General features: G+C 43.8%; 1 protein-coding gene across 1 annotated transcript; it reads right to left on the bottom strand.

The window, feature by feature from the left end:
- Positions 1 to 1,937: 1,937 nt before the first annotated feature.
- On the bottom strand, positions 1,938 to 3,526 carry LOC142817453 (eukaryotic translation initiation factor eIF1-like). Its single transcript, XM_075894470.1, has 3 exons — positions 3,265 to 3,526; positions 2,343 to 2,500; positions 1,938 to 2,251 (listed from the first exon to the last, which is right to left on the bottom strand). Exons 1-3 carry the CDS (start codon positions 3,296 to 3,298, stop codon positions 2,105 to 2,107), a joined length of 339 nt encoding a protein of 112 aa, XP_075750585.1. The 5' UTR covers positions 3,299 to 3,526; the 3' UTR covers positions 1,938 to 2,104.
- Between the last annotated feature and the right edge of the window lie 11,902 nt (positions 3,527 to 15,428).

Here is a 15,428-nt window from a genome sequence, read left to right as displayed (position 1 = left end):
AGCATGAATTGGGCAAGGTTTATCACTAAATGCATCTCCATGGTCCAAATCAAACCATCACTGGTACATGACACGGCTGTTCATTGTGTGGAGCCACCTCTGTGGACAACAGTGAATCTATTAACGGAATGGTAATCATTTCTCTGTGAAATGGAGCGGAGATAGGTTATTGGTCCAGCTGCACTCCTGTAGCTAAGCATCTTATTTTTTGGTTGCCAGTGAAGTAAAGTATGCGAGTCTACATTAAGAGAGCATCAGTGTTCGGATTGGTGTACCCAAGGTCTGCAACTGAACAAATAAGGTTAGTATACAGGCCCTTCCGCTCTTCCACTTCATGATGGAAGCATTTGTCCGACCAGATGGCATCTGTAGTCAACCGGACAATAAGTTGTGTGGTGTGCGTTGGTGGGTATGTGTGATTTGAAGGAAACTCCTGGCAACATGCAGCTGTGAAACCCCTTGAACTTGACACTTAAGTGTTTTGGATGTGACAGGCAAGTTCCTTGGTAAGTATATGGTAAGATCTTTTCAAACTGTGGCCCCCTTGACATTGCATTACAGCAAATTGGGCTAACTTCGATACAGCTGTGCTAGTCTATTCTAAAAGCAGGTGGTCTAACTAGTGTGTGCTAGACAGGCCTTGTGCATGGCACTGGGTTTGATAGTGTTGGAGGAAGCTCAAGGCAGATGGTAAATTGAAATTGGTATGAGTGGGTGATTTTATTAGTTCATAAATTGTGTGCAAGAAAACTGATGTGTTTTGTGTTGTGCACTGTAATATTGAAAATGTGTGAAGTTGGGAGAATTTACTTCTGGAGTTGCGCAGAAAAAAAAAGACCGGTGTGGTTGCATTTACGATAGTGGGTGAGAACCAATTCTAGGGAGCAAGCAAGCAAACTGCCCCCAAGTCTGCATCAAAGCATTCGTAGAGTGCATGCTAAGCAAGTAGGTGTGTGTTCTGAGCGTCGAATAAATTCGTTTGAATATTCGTACAGCTGTGTGAGACTTTCCTGTTGTTGACTTGTGGTCCGTAGCACATTTTGCAATGTTTTAACCAAATTTAAAACTCGAAACGCCAGAAGCGACTCAAATGCTGTGTTGTCCTGCCTGAAACAATGAGGGTTCAGTTCTTTCACACTCAGTAGCTTATAAAGTGCAGCGCTGTACAAGCTTTCGGAAGTGTGACCGTGGAAGCAAAACCGCTACAGCAGTGCGCCGAAACTGCGGTGCCACACGGGCGCCGTGAATCGGTCTGCCATTACTGCAATACACGTGCTAGGCACACTGCAACGTCTTGCTTCAATGACCATTCTGTATGCGACATCTGGCAATCCGAGACCCTGGGTAAGTAAATCAAGGACGCCCAGTGGGCGTTGCCGTACTGGTTAGAGAAAGAGGGCGCATTAACTAATTGAAGGTCTTAAGGGGGCCGTCCCGGTGGCTCCGCCCATGTGTGGATAGGGAGTCTGAGCTCGTCAGCCACCTCACCTTTTGGGCCTTGTGTACGGCTGGGTGTTGAAGGGCCCTGTTAGGGCTCCTGAGGTGAATGATTTAGTCTTAGTTGGTGGCCTCTGCAATGTGTCCCAATGAATCGGAGGACATTCTTGACGACTGAAGTGGTTGCTGGTAGGATCTGTGGAGTCTGCGACCATGGTGGCTCGTGCTTTAAGAGCTGTTCCAGCGCTTCTGCTTGCCAGTTTTTGCAATACTGCAGTAAACATGTGTTTGTTGTGTGACGGTGGTCGAGCCTACGTGCGAAAGTTCGACCAACTCCGCCATAAACTTGCACCGCAATGCTGAAGATGCGCAATACGAGTGGCACAGCGCACCCGGTTGTTTAAGGAAATTGAGTTGCCAGAAATCGTGTAGGTAACGCCCCTATGTCGGCAAGCACATCGTGCAACACGCTCATGTAAGGAGACGCACGGCAACAGGTGTTAGCAGCAACCCATTTTGTACAATTTTATTCACGACAGAAAGAAAAGAGAAAAAAAATCTCCCAGCAACATCCTCGCGCAGAGGTCTGTCCGGGCGTCAATGCGAAGGTGCTGATTTTTGTTGGTGGAAGTGGTCCACGAGCAGGAGGTACATCCTGGTGTGCTGCTCAGAAGCCGTGCACCTTGAGCTGCTCGGGCTTAGCAATGCCGATGCGTGTCAGGAACTGGCAGATGTTATTGCGCTGGTCTCCCTGCAGCTGCATGACTTCGCCATACTCGGGGTGCTCCACCACTGTGCCATTGCAGGCAAACTCCTGTAAGTGCAAACGCACCATTTAGATCAGGCAAACTCGAGCAGAACGCCGTAACCAATCCAACGAATCCACCATTAGCAAAAGTCCGTACCTTTTTGCAGGCCCTTACGATTTTCTTCTTGTCATAGTCGTCTGATATGCCCTGCACTGTCGTGAGGGTCTTTCGACCGTTGCGCTGCTGAATACGAACGTGGATTAGACCGTCCTGGACACCTTGCTCATCACCCCTGATGGCATCAGCAAAGGGGTCTGCAAAAGGAAGGCAGGGAAATTGATAGATATCGTGTCCACAGGTATGCGCGTACGCAGAACGGTTTCAACATAGTCGAGACTACACGTTTCAATTTACTAGCCAAAGGCGAATCTTTGACCAGCTAAACGTCTAAGAGGTTAGTAAACCACCCTGGCCCCTTCCGCATCTAGCATGGCTGAAGAAGGTAAGAACGTAGCTGGCCGCGACGCATGACTCAGCTGGCGTCGTTGTCATGTCGCAACTGCGCACAACTGCAAGAAGCTACACAGTACCGCTGCAATACTTGGCCGCTCAGACTATGACGTACGGTTGTACCAGTATTAGGCAGCAGAATCTTTAATTAAAAGCCTTAGTCCGACAAGGCCTTAGGCGGACAAAAGTTAGGCCTATCTTCGAAATTGCACGTTTCGCGGTCACCACTACGAAACTTGTCAAGCAAGTCTACGCAACACTAAATGCGGAAATTAACAAAACACGCAAGGTCTACAGGAAGGGCTATTAAAGCCTGATTAACAGGAATCTCAGTAAGTTGTCGTAAAGCCACCGCAAAGGAATTTGCCACCGTAAACACCGTAGCCGCGCAACGTTACCGCACAACGAGATTTCTGGACTGCTTCAACATAGCGCAAACATTCTAGCAGCAAATGTCCCGCTTTCCACGAAATTCCTAGCCTCATTAGGTGCGCACGTTACGACGCAAATGCTTTCGCCCGACCTTGTGTCAACAATGCGCACAGAACAGGATGCAAGGCCTACTCACCAAAAGTTTTGAGGTTCTGAATGCCGGCAGACATACAGCAATCCTTAGAAACCGTGTAATGGAGGTAAGGAGTATCCCCTGCACGAATTTTTTCCTACGTTCCTCACGGGTTGGAACACCGCAGTGAACACGCACGATTAGGAGGCGACGACCAGAAAGGTGGTGACGAAACGCCGTTGAGATTTGGGAGCGAGACTTGCCCGGATGTGGAATGGACCAGCCCAGTGCGAGGGTAGGCTGGCAGCTTGGCGTCCAATCAAATGCTTTCCCACCCCGGCCAGCGTCAGCAATGACCTCCAAACAACCAAAAATTACCGCAACATTAGCGCAAAAACTTGTAACTCAGTTATGGCCCTGTCATTTTTTCAATCTCTTTTGAACTAAAATTAAAACAAGTTTACGCAATTTTTACACAATAATAGTTGTTTACTTTGTTGATAGATGTCGCAGTAATCTAGAAAAAAAAACAATTTTTTATTTTAAAAAGCATTTGAGTTTTGTTGTTATAGTTGCCACTGCATTGTTGTTTGTACTAACGTCATCAGTTCTGCGTTTCCGTCAACGCCTCCTAGTTTTTGTAGGAGGCGTTGGTTTCCGTAAACTAAATAAAATAATATTTGTTGCGTGAATACACCTTTATAATAATGTAGCTTAATTAGTAAAAGCTGGTATCAAAGTTTTTTGCGCACTTTCTTTATTTGTTCCAAGGCTAGTTTCGATTCTTGCTCAAGCGTGCGAGAGCGTTCATTGTTTTGCACATGACCTACTACACTCCTGACCTGTTCAGATAGCGGGGTTCCTATGGGAGCGCGTGTCCCCGCTCTCGTTCAATCGCTCGCCGTAGGTGGCGCTACCTATAACCTGTTCGTCTGCTACTGTGCGGCCGGCAGGAGGGCGACGGACTGATACCATGCGTCTGCTTCTGTGACAAACTGCCTATACGTGTGATTGTTTTTTGCTGAAAAGGCTAACGTGTGCTATGTGTTACATTTTAGTAGTTAGGCTATACTGGTTGATTGACTTCTAAAGCTGTATATTTGCGTAGAAATGTCTTGCTGCATGGTTGTTTTTGCCATTCCAGCCTAAAAAAACTTCAATTTAGTATTCATAAAGCTTTTGACTAATAATGTACTCATTGGTAATAGAATATCAAACTGATTTTAGGTTGTTTAGGACGCGTCAGGTGAAACGCAGTGCCCCTGTTGAGCACTTACCTTGGACACTCGCCCTCGACAGGTGTTACACTTGTAGTCAATTGATAGAAGAGAATAATGCACATACGCCAACGGACGCATATCAAGGAGAGACACAGGAATTGAAGCTTTAACTCTTACTGTGACCTACACAACAAAAATTGTGCGTCAAATTTCGCTACGGGAGTTTGTCTGCTGGAACGGGGAGCGCTGGCCGATGCGCGTTTCTATGATTTTATATGTCCGTGCGATGAGACGATATGGTAAAGGCAGTGATGTGCCTATCGAGGGCAACACATTGCGACCCCAATAAAGTTTTTATCGTCATCATTATCATCATCTTGTCGAGCATAGTTAATAATAATAATAATAATAATAATAATAATAATAATAATAATAATAATAATAATAATAATAATAATAATAATAATAATAATAATAATAATAATAATAATGTTTTATTTTTCATCAATAGTTTGATGAAGGACAGCGGCAGGTAAAAGCTGCTCTTCGAAAGAGGCAGCTTGACATAGGCCCACAGACGCCTTTAGCACGACAGCACTGGCAAACAGTTAGCAATGTTATCTAAGCAACAATTACAAAAATATCAAGTTCAAATTCTAAAAATAAAAATAGCAACCATGATAACAATGTAGCAACTGCAAAGAAATCTTGAAAACTATACATGTGTATATCGTGCAATTGAGTTCGGGTACAGAGTAAGAAATCTATGCCAGCTTTCACATATTTATCAATTAACGTAGAAACTGTGTAGAACAACCTATCTGTGGAGTAGTTTGTTCTCGAAGTTTTTATTTTCCATGTTTCTTTATGTCATGTTTCGAACAAATTATTTGGCTGCAGTTTCGAGAGGTCGTACAAATAATGTCGACTTTCTTGAAATTGACGCCTGACCACCAATGCTAACTTAAAATCGTAGAGACGATGTAGGGGTGGTATTCCAGCCTGTTGAAACAATTCACTTCTGCGAGCATCATACGACCAGTAAAAAATTATTCTAATATACGTCTTTTGCATCAGGTACAGTTTTTGTAAGCGCGTGTTAGTCGTAGTCCTTCATACCAAGAAACAATAAGCAAGATGCCAACAGAACAGTCATTTATAAAGTAAGAATTTTACCTTGTATAGTAGAACAGTTTTGCCACTGTACACCGTGCCCTCTACGCGAGATAACTGACCCAGCACACTGTAAATGCGATCGTTTCAAAGCATATTGCTCGAAAATGTAACTCCAAGAATTTTTATACAATTTACTAACTCAATAATAGTATCGCCATACTTGAAATGTATGTTTTCATTAACAGACTTATTTTTAGGGCGGAATAGTACCGCCTTTGTTGTACTAGTGGTTATGTTTGATTGATAGCGCCCAAGGGCGACACCCGCAGTTGGGGCGCGTACACATGCTGAAAATGTGCCATTATACTCGTTTGTCAATGAAAAGCAGATCCCTCAAAGTGATATCAAGGTTTCTGCTAAAAGAATTTGGCGAGTGTATGCGTGTGATTCGAGCAATGTTACAGCACTTCAAAATGAAACAAAACACATTTGTCGCTTTACTTATGCGTGCCACAATATGCCAGTTAAAGCTGATGTTTCAAACAAAGTTTCTGCACTTTCGAAGAATATCCTACTTGCTGGCACACAGTGACGGCTTGTGTCTGCAATAAAGAAAAACATATGTACGCGTACAGAGCTGCGTGCATTTGGGTCATAGTTCAATAAAATGTGCTAGCAAGGTTCTGGGCGCGTACATGATACAATGGAGGCATGCAACTAAACTTTTAAAATCTTGCGAGATTTTGGCTTTTCGGCTATTCTCTTTCTCTTTCCTTCTTTGGCTGTTTTGTCCCGCACGTAGTTTGAGAAGAAAGGACGGCTAAATTTTTGCAACACTAGCCGCGCCATGGCTTCTCGGTGCTCGCTAGTAGCGCCTTTATGGCTGAAAAGAGGGTTCAAGGCCACTGCAGGTAGCACAGTTTGCACAAAAAGTGCCATCGGCCTCTTTTTGGAAATGGCCAATGGCGCAAATGCTTCCGCGGCCCTTTCTAGAGTGCTCACAAAGGAAAGAAATGAGATCGTTGGGTATGAAAGCCCTCCCCTGTCTAAATTAAATATCACAGCAGTAGCTGGTCCAGATGAGCTGGGAGCCTTGATTTTGCCGATGCAGTCGTCGCAAGTAATGCAATCCTCAGCTGCTTTCACCAGGAAGCCCGCTATAAGGCCAAGCGTGCTGGCCCTTATGCCTGGCTGTGGGGCACCTGTGGGAAGGTAGAAATGAAAAGTGTGCAAGAATTTTATCAGTATATAGATAAGCATGCATGATTAAACCGACACGTGTCCGTATACAAAATATGAGAAATATATATATATATATATATATATATATATATATATATATATATATATATATATATATATATATATATATATATATATATATATATATATATATATATATATATATATATATATATATATATATATATATATATATATATATATATATATGGATGTTAATGCGCTTTCAGATAACAACTGTTGCCCCACCGCGGTGGTCTAGTGGCTAAGGTACTCGGCTGCTGACCCGCAGGTCGCGGGACCGAATCCCGGCTTCGGCGGCTGCACTTTCGATGGAGGTGAAAATGCCGTAGGCCCGCGTTCTCAGATTTGGGCGCACGTTAAAGAACCCCAGGTGGTCGAAATTTCTGGAGCCCTTCACTACTGGTTTTGGAACGTTAAACCCCACATATCATCAAGATAACTGTTCATTCAGCCGACGTTTGCGTCGGGAGAGCCCCGTCTTTTTCAAGGTATAATAATATTTACACATTTTCCGCGTCGATTTATAGCTTGTCACGACAGGAGGGAAGAAGTCCGGAGAATAGTATAAACAACAACATAAAAAAAACTGAGGGAGAAACGTTTAAAAATAAAAAAAAATCTAGGAGAAGAAGCAAGAGAAAGACGACGGGATTAGGAAGGGACAGCATCTCAAGAGAGTAAGGCGAACGCAAACGAGCCATGCCATCATCTGTGTGCCAGTTATGACAGTGATTCAAAACCGCCGAAAATTTCTTCCCCGATTGCGGGAAAGGGACGTCGGTTAGTCGAGTTGTGTGGGCGCCTGGTGAAAGCATGTTATATTTTTAAATGTAAGCCATAGTACCTGCTTGTACCATGGACTTATCGTTACATACATACACAGTATAACTGATTGAGAAGCATGTTTTCATCTACATCGTGCACTGACGCAAACGCTGCCTCACGCGGCTTGCATGTAACACAGTAAGCAGCGCAGAGTTTATAATATATGCATAATATCGTATAGTGGGGAATTGTTGGACGGTGTGTAATAATTTTTAAATAATGTAAATCATTCCATTACACGGAATCAACGAGATATGAAAAGCGCACCACGGCAAGTCTGCAGGGCTTCTAGATGTGGCCGCATCGTCTGGGTTATAGTAGCAGATGTCGATGCCGCGCACTCGCCTGACGACCCTTGATTCTGGTTTACTAGCGAGTGCATTTCCAGAGGTTGTCCGGCTTGCTTTACTGCTGTGGAGCACGACGCCTGCCTTGCACTGGGCGATCCAAGAGGAGACGTTGTTTGCTCTGTACTGCCGCTTGGTGATGAGTGCATCATTCCCATCACGAGGACTTTCTGCAGTGATGAAAGCGCAGCACGGGCGTCTGTCTGATCGTTGCTTCCTTGAAGCTGTCTGATGGTGGAAAAAAGTGCTTCGACAGGGTCACTGGAGAATTTGGCAGTCAACACGTATAGGAAACCTGAACGGATGAGAAATTGTGTGCACTGTACTGTGGACATTGTGGTCAGTTGGAGAGCTTCGTATGTTTCAAGAGATATGAATGCCCTCTTATGTGGTGCCGCGGCTTTCCATGCTGCGAAAAAGGGCAGAAATTCCTGCTCCAGCCATATCAACCTGAAAATAAAGCAGTTTATTGTAGAAAATATGAAACCTAGCGGGATAAATGGAATGTACCTGTCATCATCTGGGGAACTGAACGGCATCCTGTTTTGGTCCCGGCTTACTACGTGGAAGGTTGTATTTCTTATGTTGTGTATGGTGAACCATTTAAATATCATTTCCATCAGCTCGATGGTTGGCAGGCAGTCTTCAAACCCGAAAATGCCAAATCTGCGGCCGTATTGTAAGAGGTATCGTAAGGCCGATGTCACCTAGAAACCAAGGAGACGCGACATATTAAAAATGATCGGAATTATTTAGAGAGAGGTTTCTAAGCTTGGACGTTCGTATACAGCAAGTGAGACGAGTTACAAGTGGCACTGCAGTCATCAATAACGTGCACTTTTAAGTGAGTTTGTGTTAGTGAACATATATTTATAGAAGCTCTAATGATACGTAATTATTGTGTGGTAAGCAATACGCGCAGGTACATTCGTTAAGAAAGGGAAATTGTATGTTCAGATAACCATGCGCTGTTAGCAGCAGCAGTAGCAGCAGCTCATGTGCATGTTTTTATGTGACCATACTGATAAATATGTTAGCAGTTATATACGTATTGAATTACATTTTCACCATTTGCTTCCGTTTGGGTTCTACAAACAAATAAACCAGAAACTAACATGAATATTCACGTATCGTTTGCGGTGAATTACTATTAAAAGGCAGTTTTTGTACTGCTTCATTTGAACGAAAAGCTGCAAAATTTTTTCTGCTTCTGCATGAACATTCACTTGACGTAATATGATGTAAAATGAGTTGTGGCGTAATATTAGCGCATAAAAGTTTGCCCGAGCGCGCCAAAGAATTTGAGAAGTATAAACGTCACTACTGATAGAAAACTGCGAGCATGATTCTAGCTCAATTAGATGTATTTTTTTGTGTAATACAGGTTGCAGGAAGCATACATAATTTACAGCTAACGAAAAGGCATTTCCTGCATGACCTGTGTGCGTCACGCATTGTGATGTCTACAAGGAATACAGAGAATCTGGGAGTGTGTGACACTAACGCTAAATGGGTTTACACCTTTTCTTATACATGCCTGTGGAGAGAACACTTCAACGGCCCTCTTCACGCTTAATTTCTCGAAGTTCGTCGGGTAAACGTGCTTCTGCGTAAGGTTCCGAACAAGCTTGAACGACGACTGTTTTTCTGTTATGTCCAGCAACTTTCTCAAATACGTGGGGCTGTAGTAATGCCCATTGTTGAACAGAACGCGTTTGGTGGACAACATCTGGTTGCGGAGATTTTTCAGGATGTGGCAGTGGTCAAAAGAAAGGAAGAGCCTCCGATTCATATCCATTGGATGTCTGCAACAACAACAAAAAAAAATGAATAAATAAATTGGAGAAAGGCGGCGTTTGCGGTGTGAATAATTAGTTGCATATACGGTTTTCTGTTTTTTACCAAAGTAATGTAAATGTTAGCCATTCGAAGGACGTGTGCGTTGTTAATTATTACCTTATTATAAAATTTCTCCACTCATGCCATGATCCTGCAGGTCTGTGTGTGTGTTTTATTGAGATTACCTACACCTTAAATCTTCCGAAACTTTAAGTATACTCACCCATTCATACAGTCGCATGCAGGTGCGCATACATTACGCAAACGCGTAACGTCAATTGATTTGTAAAGACGGGCTATTTACAGCGATTGTACTGTTGATAGCAATCTTGTTATGGACACGGCTTTCTTATATGGCAGCGCTGATTAAAAAAAAAGAAGGGGGGGGGGGGCTCTGATGCTGATACAGGCTTTTTTTTTTGTGCGACCAAGTCTTTTTTTTTTTTTTCACTCAAACACGGCATGCATGCGCGTGCATACATTGATTGATAGATATGTGGGGTTTAACGTCCCAAAACCACCATATTATTATGAGAGACACCGTAGTGAAGGGCTCCAGAAATTTCGACCACCTGGGGTTCTTTAACGTGCACCCAAATCTGAGAACGCGGGCCTACAACATTTCCGCCTCCATCGGAAAAGCAGCAGCCGCAGCTGGGATTCGATCCATGCATACATTGAGGGCACACTGCGAATACATATAAAAAAATATTTACACTAGGCATTGCGCACAGCTTAATGCGAGCTGAGAGCAAAAATATATACTTAGCAACTTACGGCACAACTGGCATCATACGACCATTCCCTAACATGGTGAACATCTTTTTGTTCGAAGCGTGGTTGTCAGCTACAAGTCGGACCACTTGGAATCCTGCTTCTTCGATGGACTTAATTACTTCAAGTGTTAGTTGATGCAGGTGGTCTCCTTTTACTGACTGCGTGAAATAATATCCCACGGGTAGCCTGAAAAAGATAAAAATTAGCAGTATTCTGTAGCGTCGGTGTCAGCTGGGCTTAAAATCTCACTCCGTTGGAGAGAGGAGGAGAGCCAATTGCTCATCTCGAGCGCTTGTCAAATAAGTGCACAATGCTAAAGTTGACTTGCCGGGGGAAAGGGGGGGGGGAGCCCTCCTTAAAAAATAGAAGACGACTCCCCCTGCCCCTCCCCAGACTTTCAGCCCTGGTCGCGGAATAGCACATCATTGGTTAATTAAAGACAACGTTTTCTTTTTATATCTATAGGTGGGGTTAGTCTTTCAGTCACAGCGAAACGTATAGTGATAGACAAAGTGATGATTCACTTACGTGTAGTGCGTTGATAAGCCTACAAATACAAAGGCGAGAAGGTGTGTGGCCAGCTCGTTCTGAATGCCCACTTCTTTTTCTAGGCCTCCCATTTCGACTAGGCCATGGACTTTGTCTCCTTTTTTTTCGTACGTCAGTGCTTGCTTTAAAGACATTTCATCCACAATCAAAGAGCCCATTTTTTCCTAACAAAAAAAATGGGGGGGGGGGAATTCACTGTTAACAGACATGCGTTATATATCGGCGGAGACAGTTAATTATATAAATAACCTTCTTTGTTGTTCCGTACATGACCCATAATTTAACAGAAATGATTAGGGTTTAGAGCAAACATAGCGCACTGCCGTATACTCTTAAACAATACATCTTACGTTCGAGTAATCCTTGCCACAGGTCTGGTCCCTGTTTATTCACTTTAAATCACTTTTCATTCGGCTATACTAGCATGTATTTTGATCAGTCAAACACTGCCGCGTGCGCTGCTTCCTTCGTTATTCGCGTGCATATTGTAAATAATTCTGATCGAAGTAACGTACCCGTTCGGACAAGTGTGTGCTTTCCGTGTGCAGCCTTTGCTTCATTAGCGACGAAACAACTGCTCCAGTACAGTAGCCAATGTAACGCTTCAGTGTCATGCGACTTGGAAGGGTGAGGCACCCAGACCTCCGCAACATTTCGTACCCGCAGGGTGATTTAGCTTGCCACATTATGGCCTGCCTGATGGTCACCTCTTTCCAACGGTGATTTTTCTCACGCAGGCATTGCAATTGCTCCTTCAAAAATTCAGCCTTCTTGTCGTTCTCGTCCAGCATTTCCTGATGATGAAAGGGCAGTTGAAATGCGTAAATCACGCGCAAGATAACATACTGGAAGAAAGCGGAAGTGCAGGGGAGAATGGAAGCTTGACCCGCTGAAACATCGTAGAGCAGGGAATGCCGGCGCATCCAACAATTCGACATTTACGTACTGGACTTGCCCTTGTCAAGACAAGTTTAGATGTTGTGGGAGAGTGAGCAAACGTTCACACACACGCTACTAAAGGAGGCTGTTGCTGTCCTGACAAAGAATAGTGCACCTGATTGTCGAAACCTTGCATTTGGCATCATTCCTTATTCAACAATTCATAATCGCGAGAAAAGATATGCGTTTACTCTTAAGACAATAATAGATGTTTCATGTCACCACGTGGACATTCAATTGCAGCTATGCTACATTAATGAATTGCGCAACTTCAGACTTGCGTCATGTTCAGTAACCGGCCACCGACTCACACATACGGACTAGCGGAAACTGTTCACTTACACTTTCCAAACCATTCCTTCCTTTTTGAATGCAATGCTGCTCGCTCAAGTTTATAAGGCAGACATCACATGTGCGTCAAGCGTGGCTTCCTGTACGAGCATAAACCGATCGGCCCATAGCACCAACACAACACAGCTTGCAAATTACTGTCTTTCCAGTTGTCAGTCCAATGTCCTTAATTGTTTGCGACGACAGAAATTTGAACTCGTTGTTCGCAGGATAAAGGAATAAACTCGGGGTGCGCCAATCACGCAAGGGGGTACACACCGACCTTCGTATCTTAAACACTTGCTCATGTGCGCGCTTACCCACCAACCTTCTTTTATTCCGTGTCCTTATGTCAGGCCTACACCTTCGTATGACCAGAAAGATTGCCAGCATCGGCGTACACTAAAATGTCACGTAAATTTATATGAAGAAGAAAATCTATAAACAGAGTTTCTCTCGAGCAGACATCATGACAGCGGACTTGTCATCCTTAAGGCTATAATTGTATTTCAGTCTTTCAGAAAACAAGCCTGCTTGTCGAAACGCCGGCTCGAAACAACTTTGCTAAAACTACTGATTAAGCGAGTTGGTTCATGATTATTTTCAGTGTTTGTGTGTGTGTAAACAGCGATTAAAGAATGGGAACAACCCCTGTTCACAGGTTTTTTACTGCAAGCTTCCATCCTCCCCTTTCTGACGTTTCTTACAAAAAAGTATAGGGACACTAAGTTAATAGACTGATAAATGAGTACCTGATAATTCTCTATCGTTCCTGTTCCGATCATACGACTATTAGAACAGAAAAAATTAAGACTAGGTTTAATGTTCTGAGTTTGGCGAACAATCTTCGACACGTGCACGTCGCTTTATGTTGCGTCGCTCCTTGTGTACTTGGCCGCATTGGCTGAGAACATTTCTTTGAAACTTGCTACTTCAGACCTTGCATCTACTAACACAGCAGTCTTAGACATTACCTGAGGCCGTCAAAGTATGACGTCACTGCTAGCCGATGCGCGAGAACTTAAGGGTAGCATCGCCACCTTTACAATCTCTTATAGTTTCGAGAATTCCTTCGCTCACCGGACGTCCTCTCGTAGTACGGGTGATGTTGATAGAATTGACTTACTCCTAAATTGTTATTATGTTCAGAGTCATTTAAAATTAAGTGCGAATATAAAAGGATTAATATAACATTCGTCCACTGACGTAACTGCGTACCTGCAGCGTTAGAGCGCCATTCGCCTCGGCGAGGGCTTTCATCTCGAAAAAATCTTTCTTTAGCTTCTCTAGCTGTGAATGCAAATTACTGTTCATTTCTTTCAGCCTGCTGCACTTCCGCCGCAACGTCTTAGTTGCCGCGACCAGGGAGCGCATCTTCTTCAAACCGATCGACGTTTGCGACGTCATGGAGCGCCGCACTGGCCTCTTCTGGTGTTCCCCTTGTATAACTGAACTACAGTCCTCCATGTTGTCCTGACTTGATGGAAAATGCAACCACTCGGCCTTCTTGTGCAGTTTCAATTGGGTTTTCAGAACTATATACTTCCCCAGGCTCCGCTGATGCTCGCTCTTCTTGAGAAGAATCTGCGTTGGACGTTCCCCTGTTAAGCCGAAAAAATAGCGAAGCATGACAGATATATTGTCCCGCTAAACGCATAAGGGAATACTGCTAACATTATTCTTATCCGTTGTTGTGTTAGACTTCAAGTTTTACTTACAGTATTTTTACTTGTATGGGTGCCAGCGTTGTTTCCCCCTGCGTTCGTTTTAGCCGCTTTTTCCGCGGCATTGGATCTTGCCCACGTGGATCAGGAGAAGCGGGAAATAAGGAAGGCACGGCTGTGGGCTTCAACATCTTCCTTTTCGTCACTGTTCTGTAATCTTCAGCGGTAAAATGCAGGCTGCATACCTTCGACCGGTCGCTGGGCTCCCAGCGATGCTTTCCTGAACCTTCATCAAAGGTAAAGGCGTATACGCATGGCTAGCAAGATTGCAAAATAACAGTCCATAACACCTTTTTTGTAATTAATTTTTCCAAAATGTAACAAGCCAAATGGGGAGGTTAAGAAAAAGCATAGCCACGATTTTATTCTGGGGAAGTACCTGTATACCCATTTAGTGCATTTTCATATTTTCTCGCAGCCTTTGTAAATGTCTTTTTAGATGACTACATTCGTCGATTGATGTTTAGTGATGGTACGTGGTCGAGTCCAGTGGCATACTTGAAGCCCTTTATTCGAAGAGCTCATTGGCTATACAAGGTTTCATAACAAAGCTGAATTTCCTAATGGCTGCTCAGTAACGAAGCGCGACCCAATACGACAGAGCCGAAACCGAGGCGCACTTGAGCGCCTTGGTCTTGGTTTAGAGCGCAAACCTCTAACCTGTACAATGACTCCGCCGTTGACGACGATGACTTCAGTGGTTTTTGTTCTTTTGCATTCTCCAAAACGAATCTTTGTCATGCATGATGTAATCTCAGATGCAGCACGCACATAAATAGAGTATCTGTCGCTGATTATTCCAGGTTCCTCATTTCGGTTTCACCAGCTGGGTCTCTTAACCCTCACAGAGCCGATGGGCTCATTGCACGAAGGACTTCAATTATGTCATTATACCCGACCGCCTGCCAGCCCTATATAGAGTGAACAGTTAATCGCCACATTTCGTTACCGGCGTAACGTTTCTAATTACCTTAAGTAAGCTTATACAGAAACGAACAAAGCTGTATGGGAAGATAGAAGTTTGAGATGAGAAATACATTTGACCAAATTCGGTCGCTAACTTCAGTGACACCCAGTGTTCAAGAGTTGTCCATCGCTAAACACACACACACACACACACACACACACACACACACACACACACACACACACACACACACACACACACACACACACACACACACACACACACACACACACACACACACACACACACACACACACACACACACACACACACACACACACACAGAGAGACAAACTGTGGAGGCAGCACGTAAATATTTCATATCATT

Source organism: Rhipicephalus microplus, chromosome 1 (assembly GCF_043290135.1).
Source record: "Rhipicephalus microplus isolate Deutch F79 chromosome 1, USDA_Rmic, whole genome shotgun sequence".
Taxonomy (NCBI): Eukaryota; Metazoa; Arthropoda; class Arachnida; order Ixodida; family Ixodidae; genus Rhipicephalus; species Rhipicephalus microplus.
The sequence above is the reverse complement of the archived record's forward strand: the minus strand, read 5'-3'. Positions and strand labels throughout refer to the sequence as shown.

Coding starts and splice junctions, on each gene's coding strand:
- LOC142817453 (XM_075894470.1), bottom strand. CDS start 3,298: ATGTCTGCCGGCATTCAGAACCTCAAAACTTTTG. Junction 2,501..3,264: donor TCAGAACCTCAAAACTTTTG/GTGAGTAGGCCT, acceptor TTCCTTTTGCAG/ACCCCTTTGCTGATGCCATC. Junction 2,252..2,342: donor TCGTAAGGGCCTGCAAAAAG/GTACGGACTTTT, acceptor TTGCACTTACAG/GAGTTTGCCTGCAATGGCAC.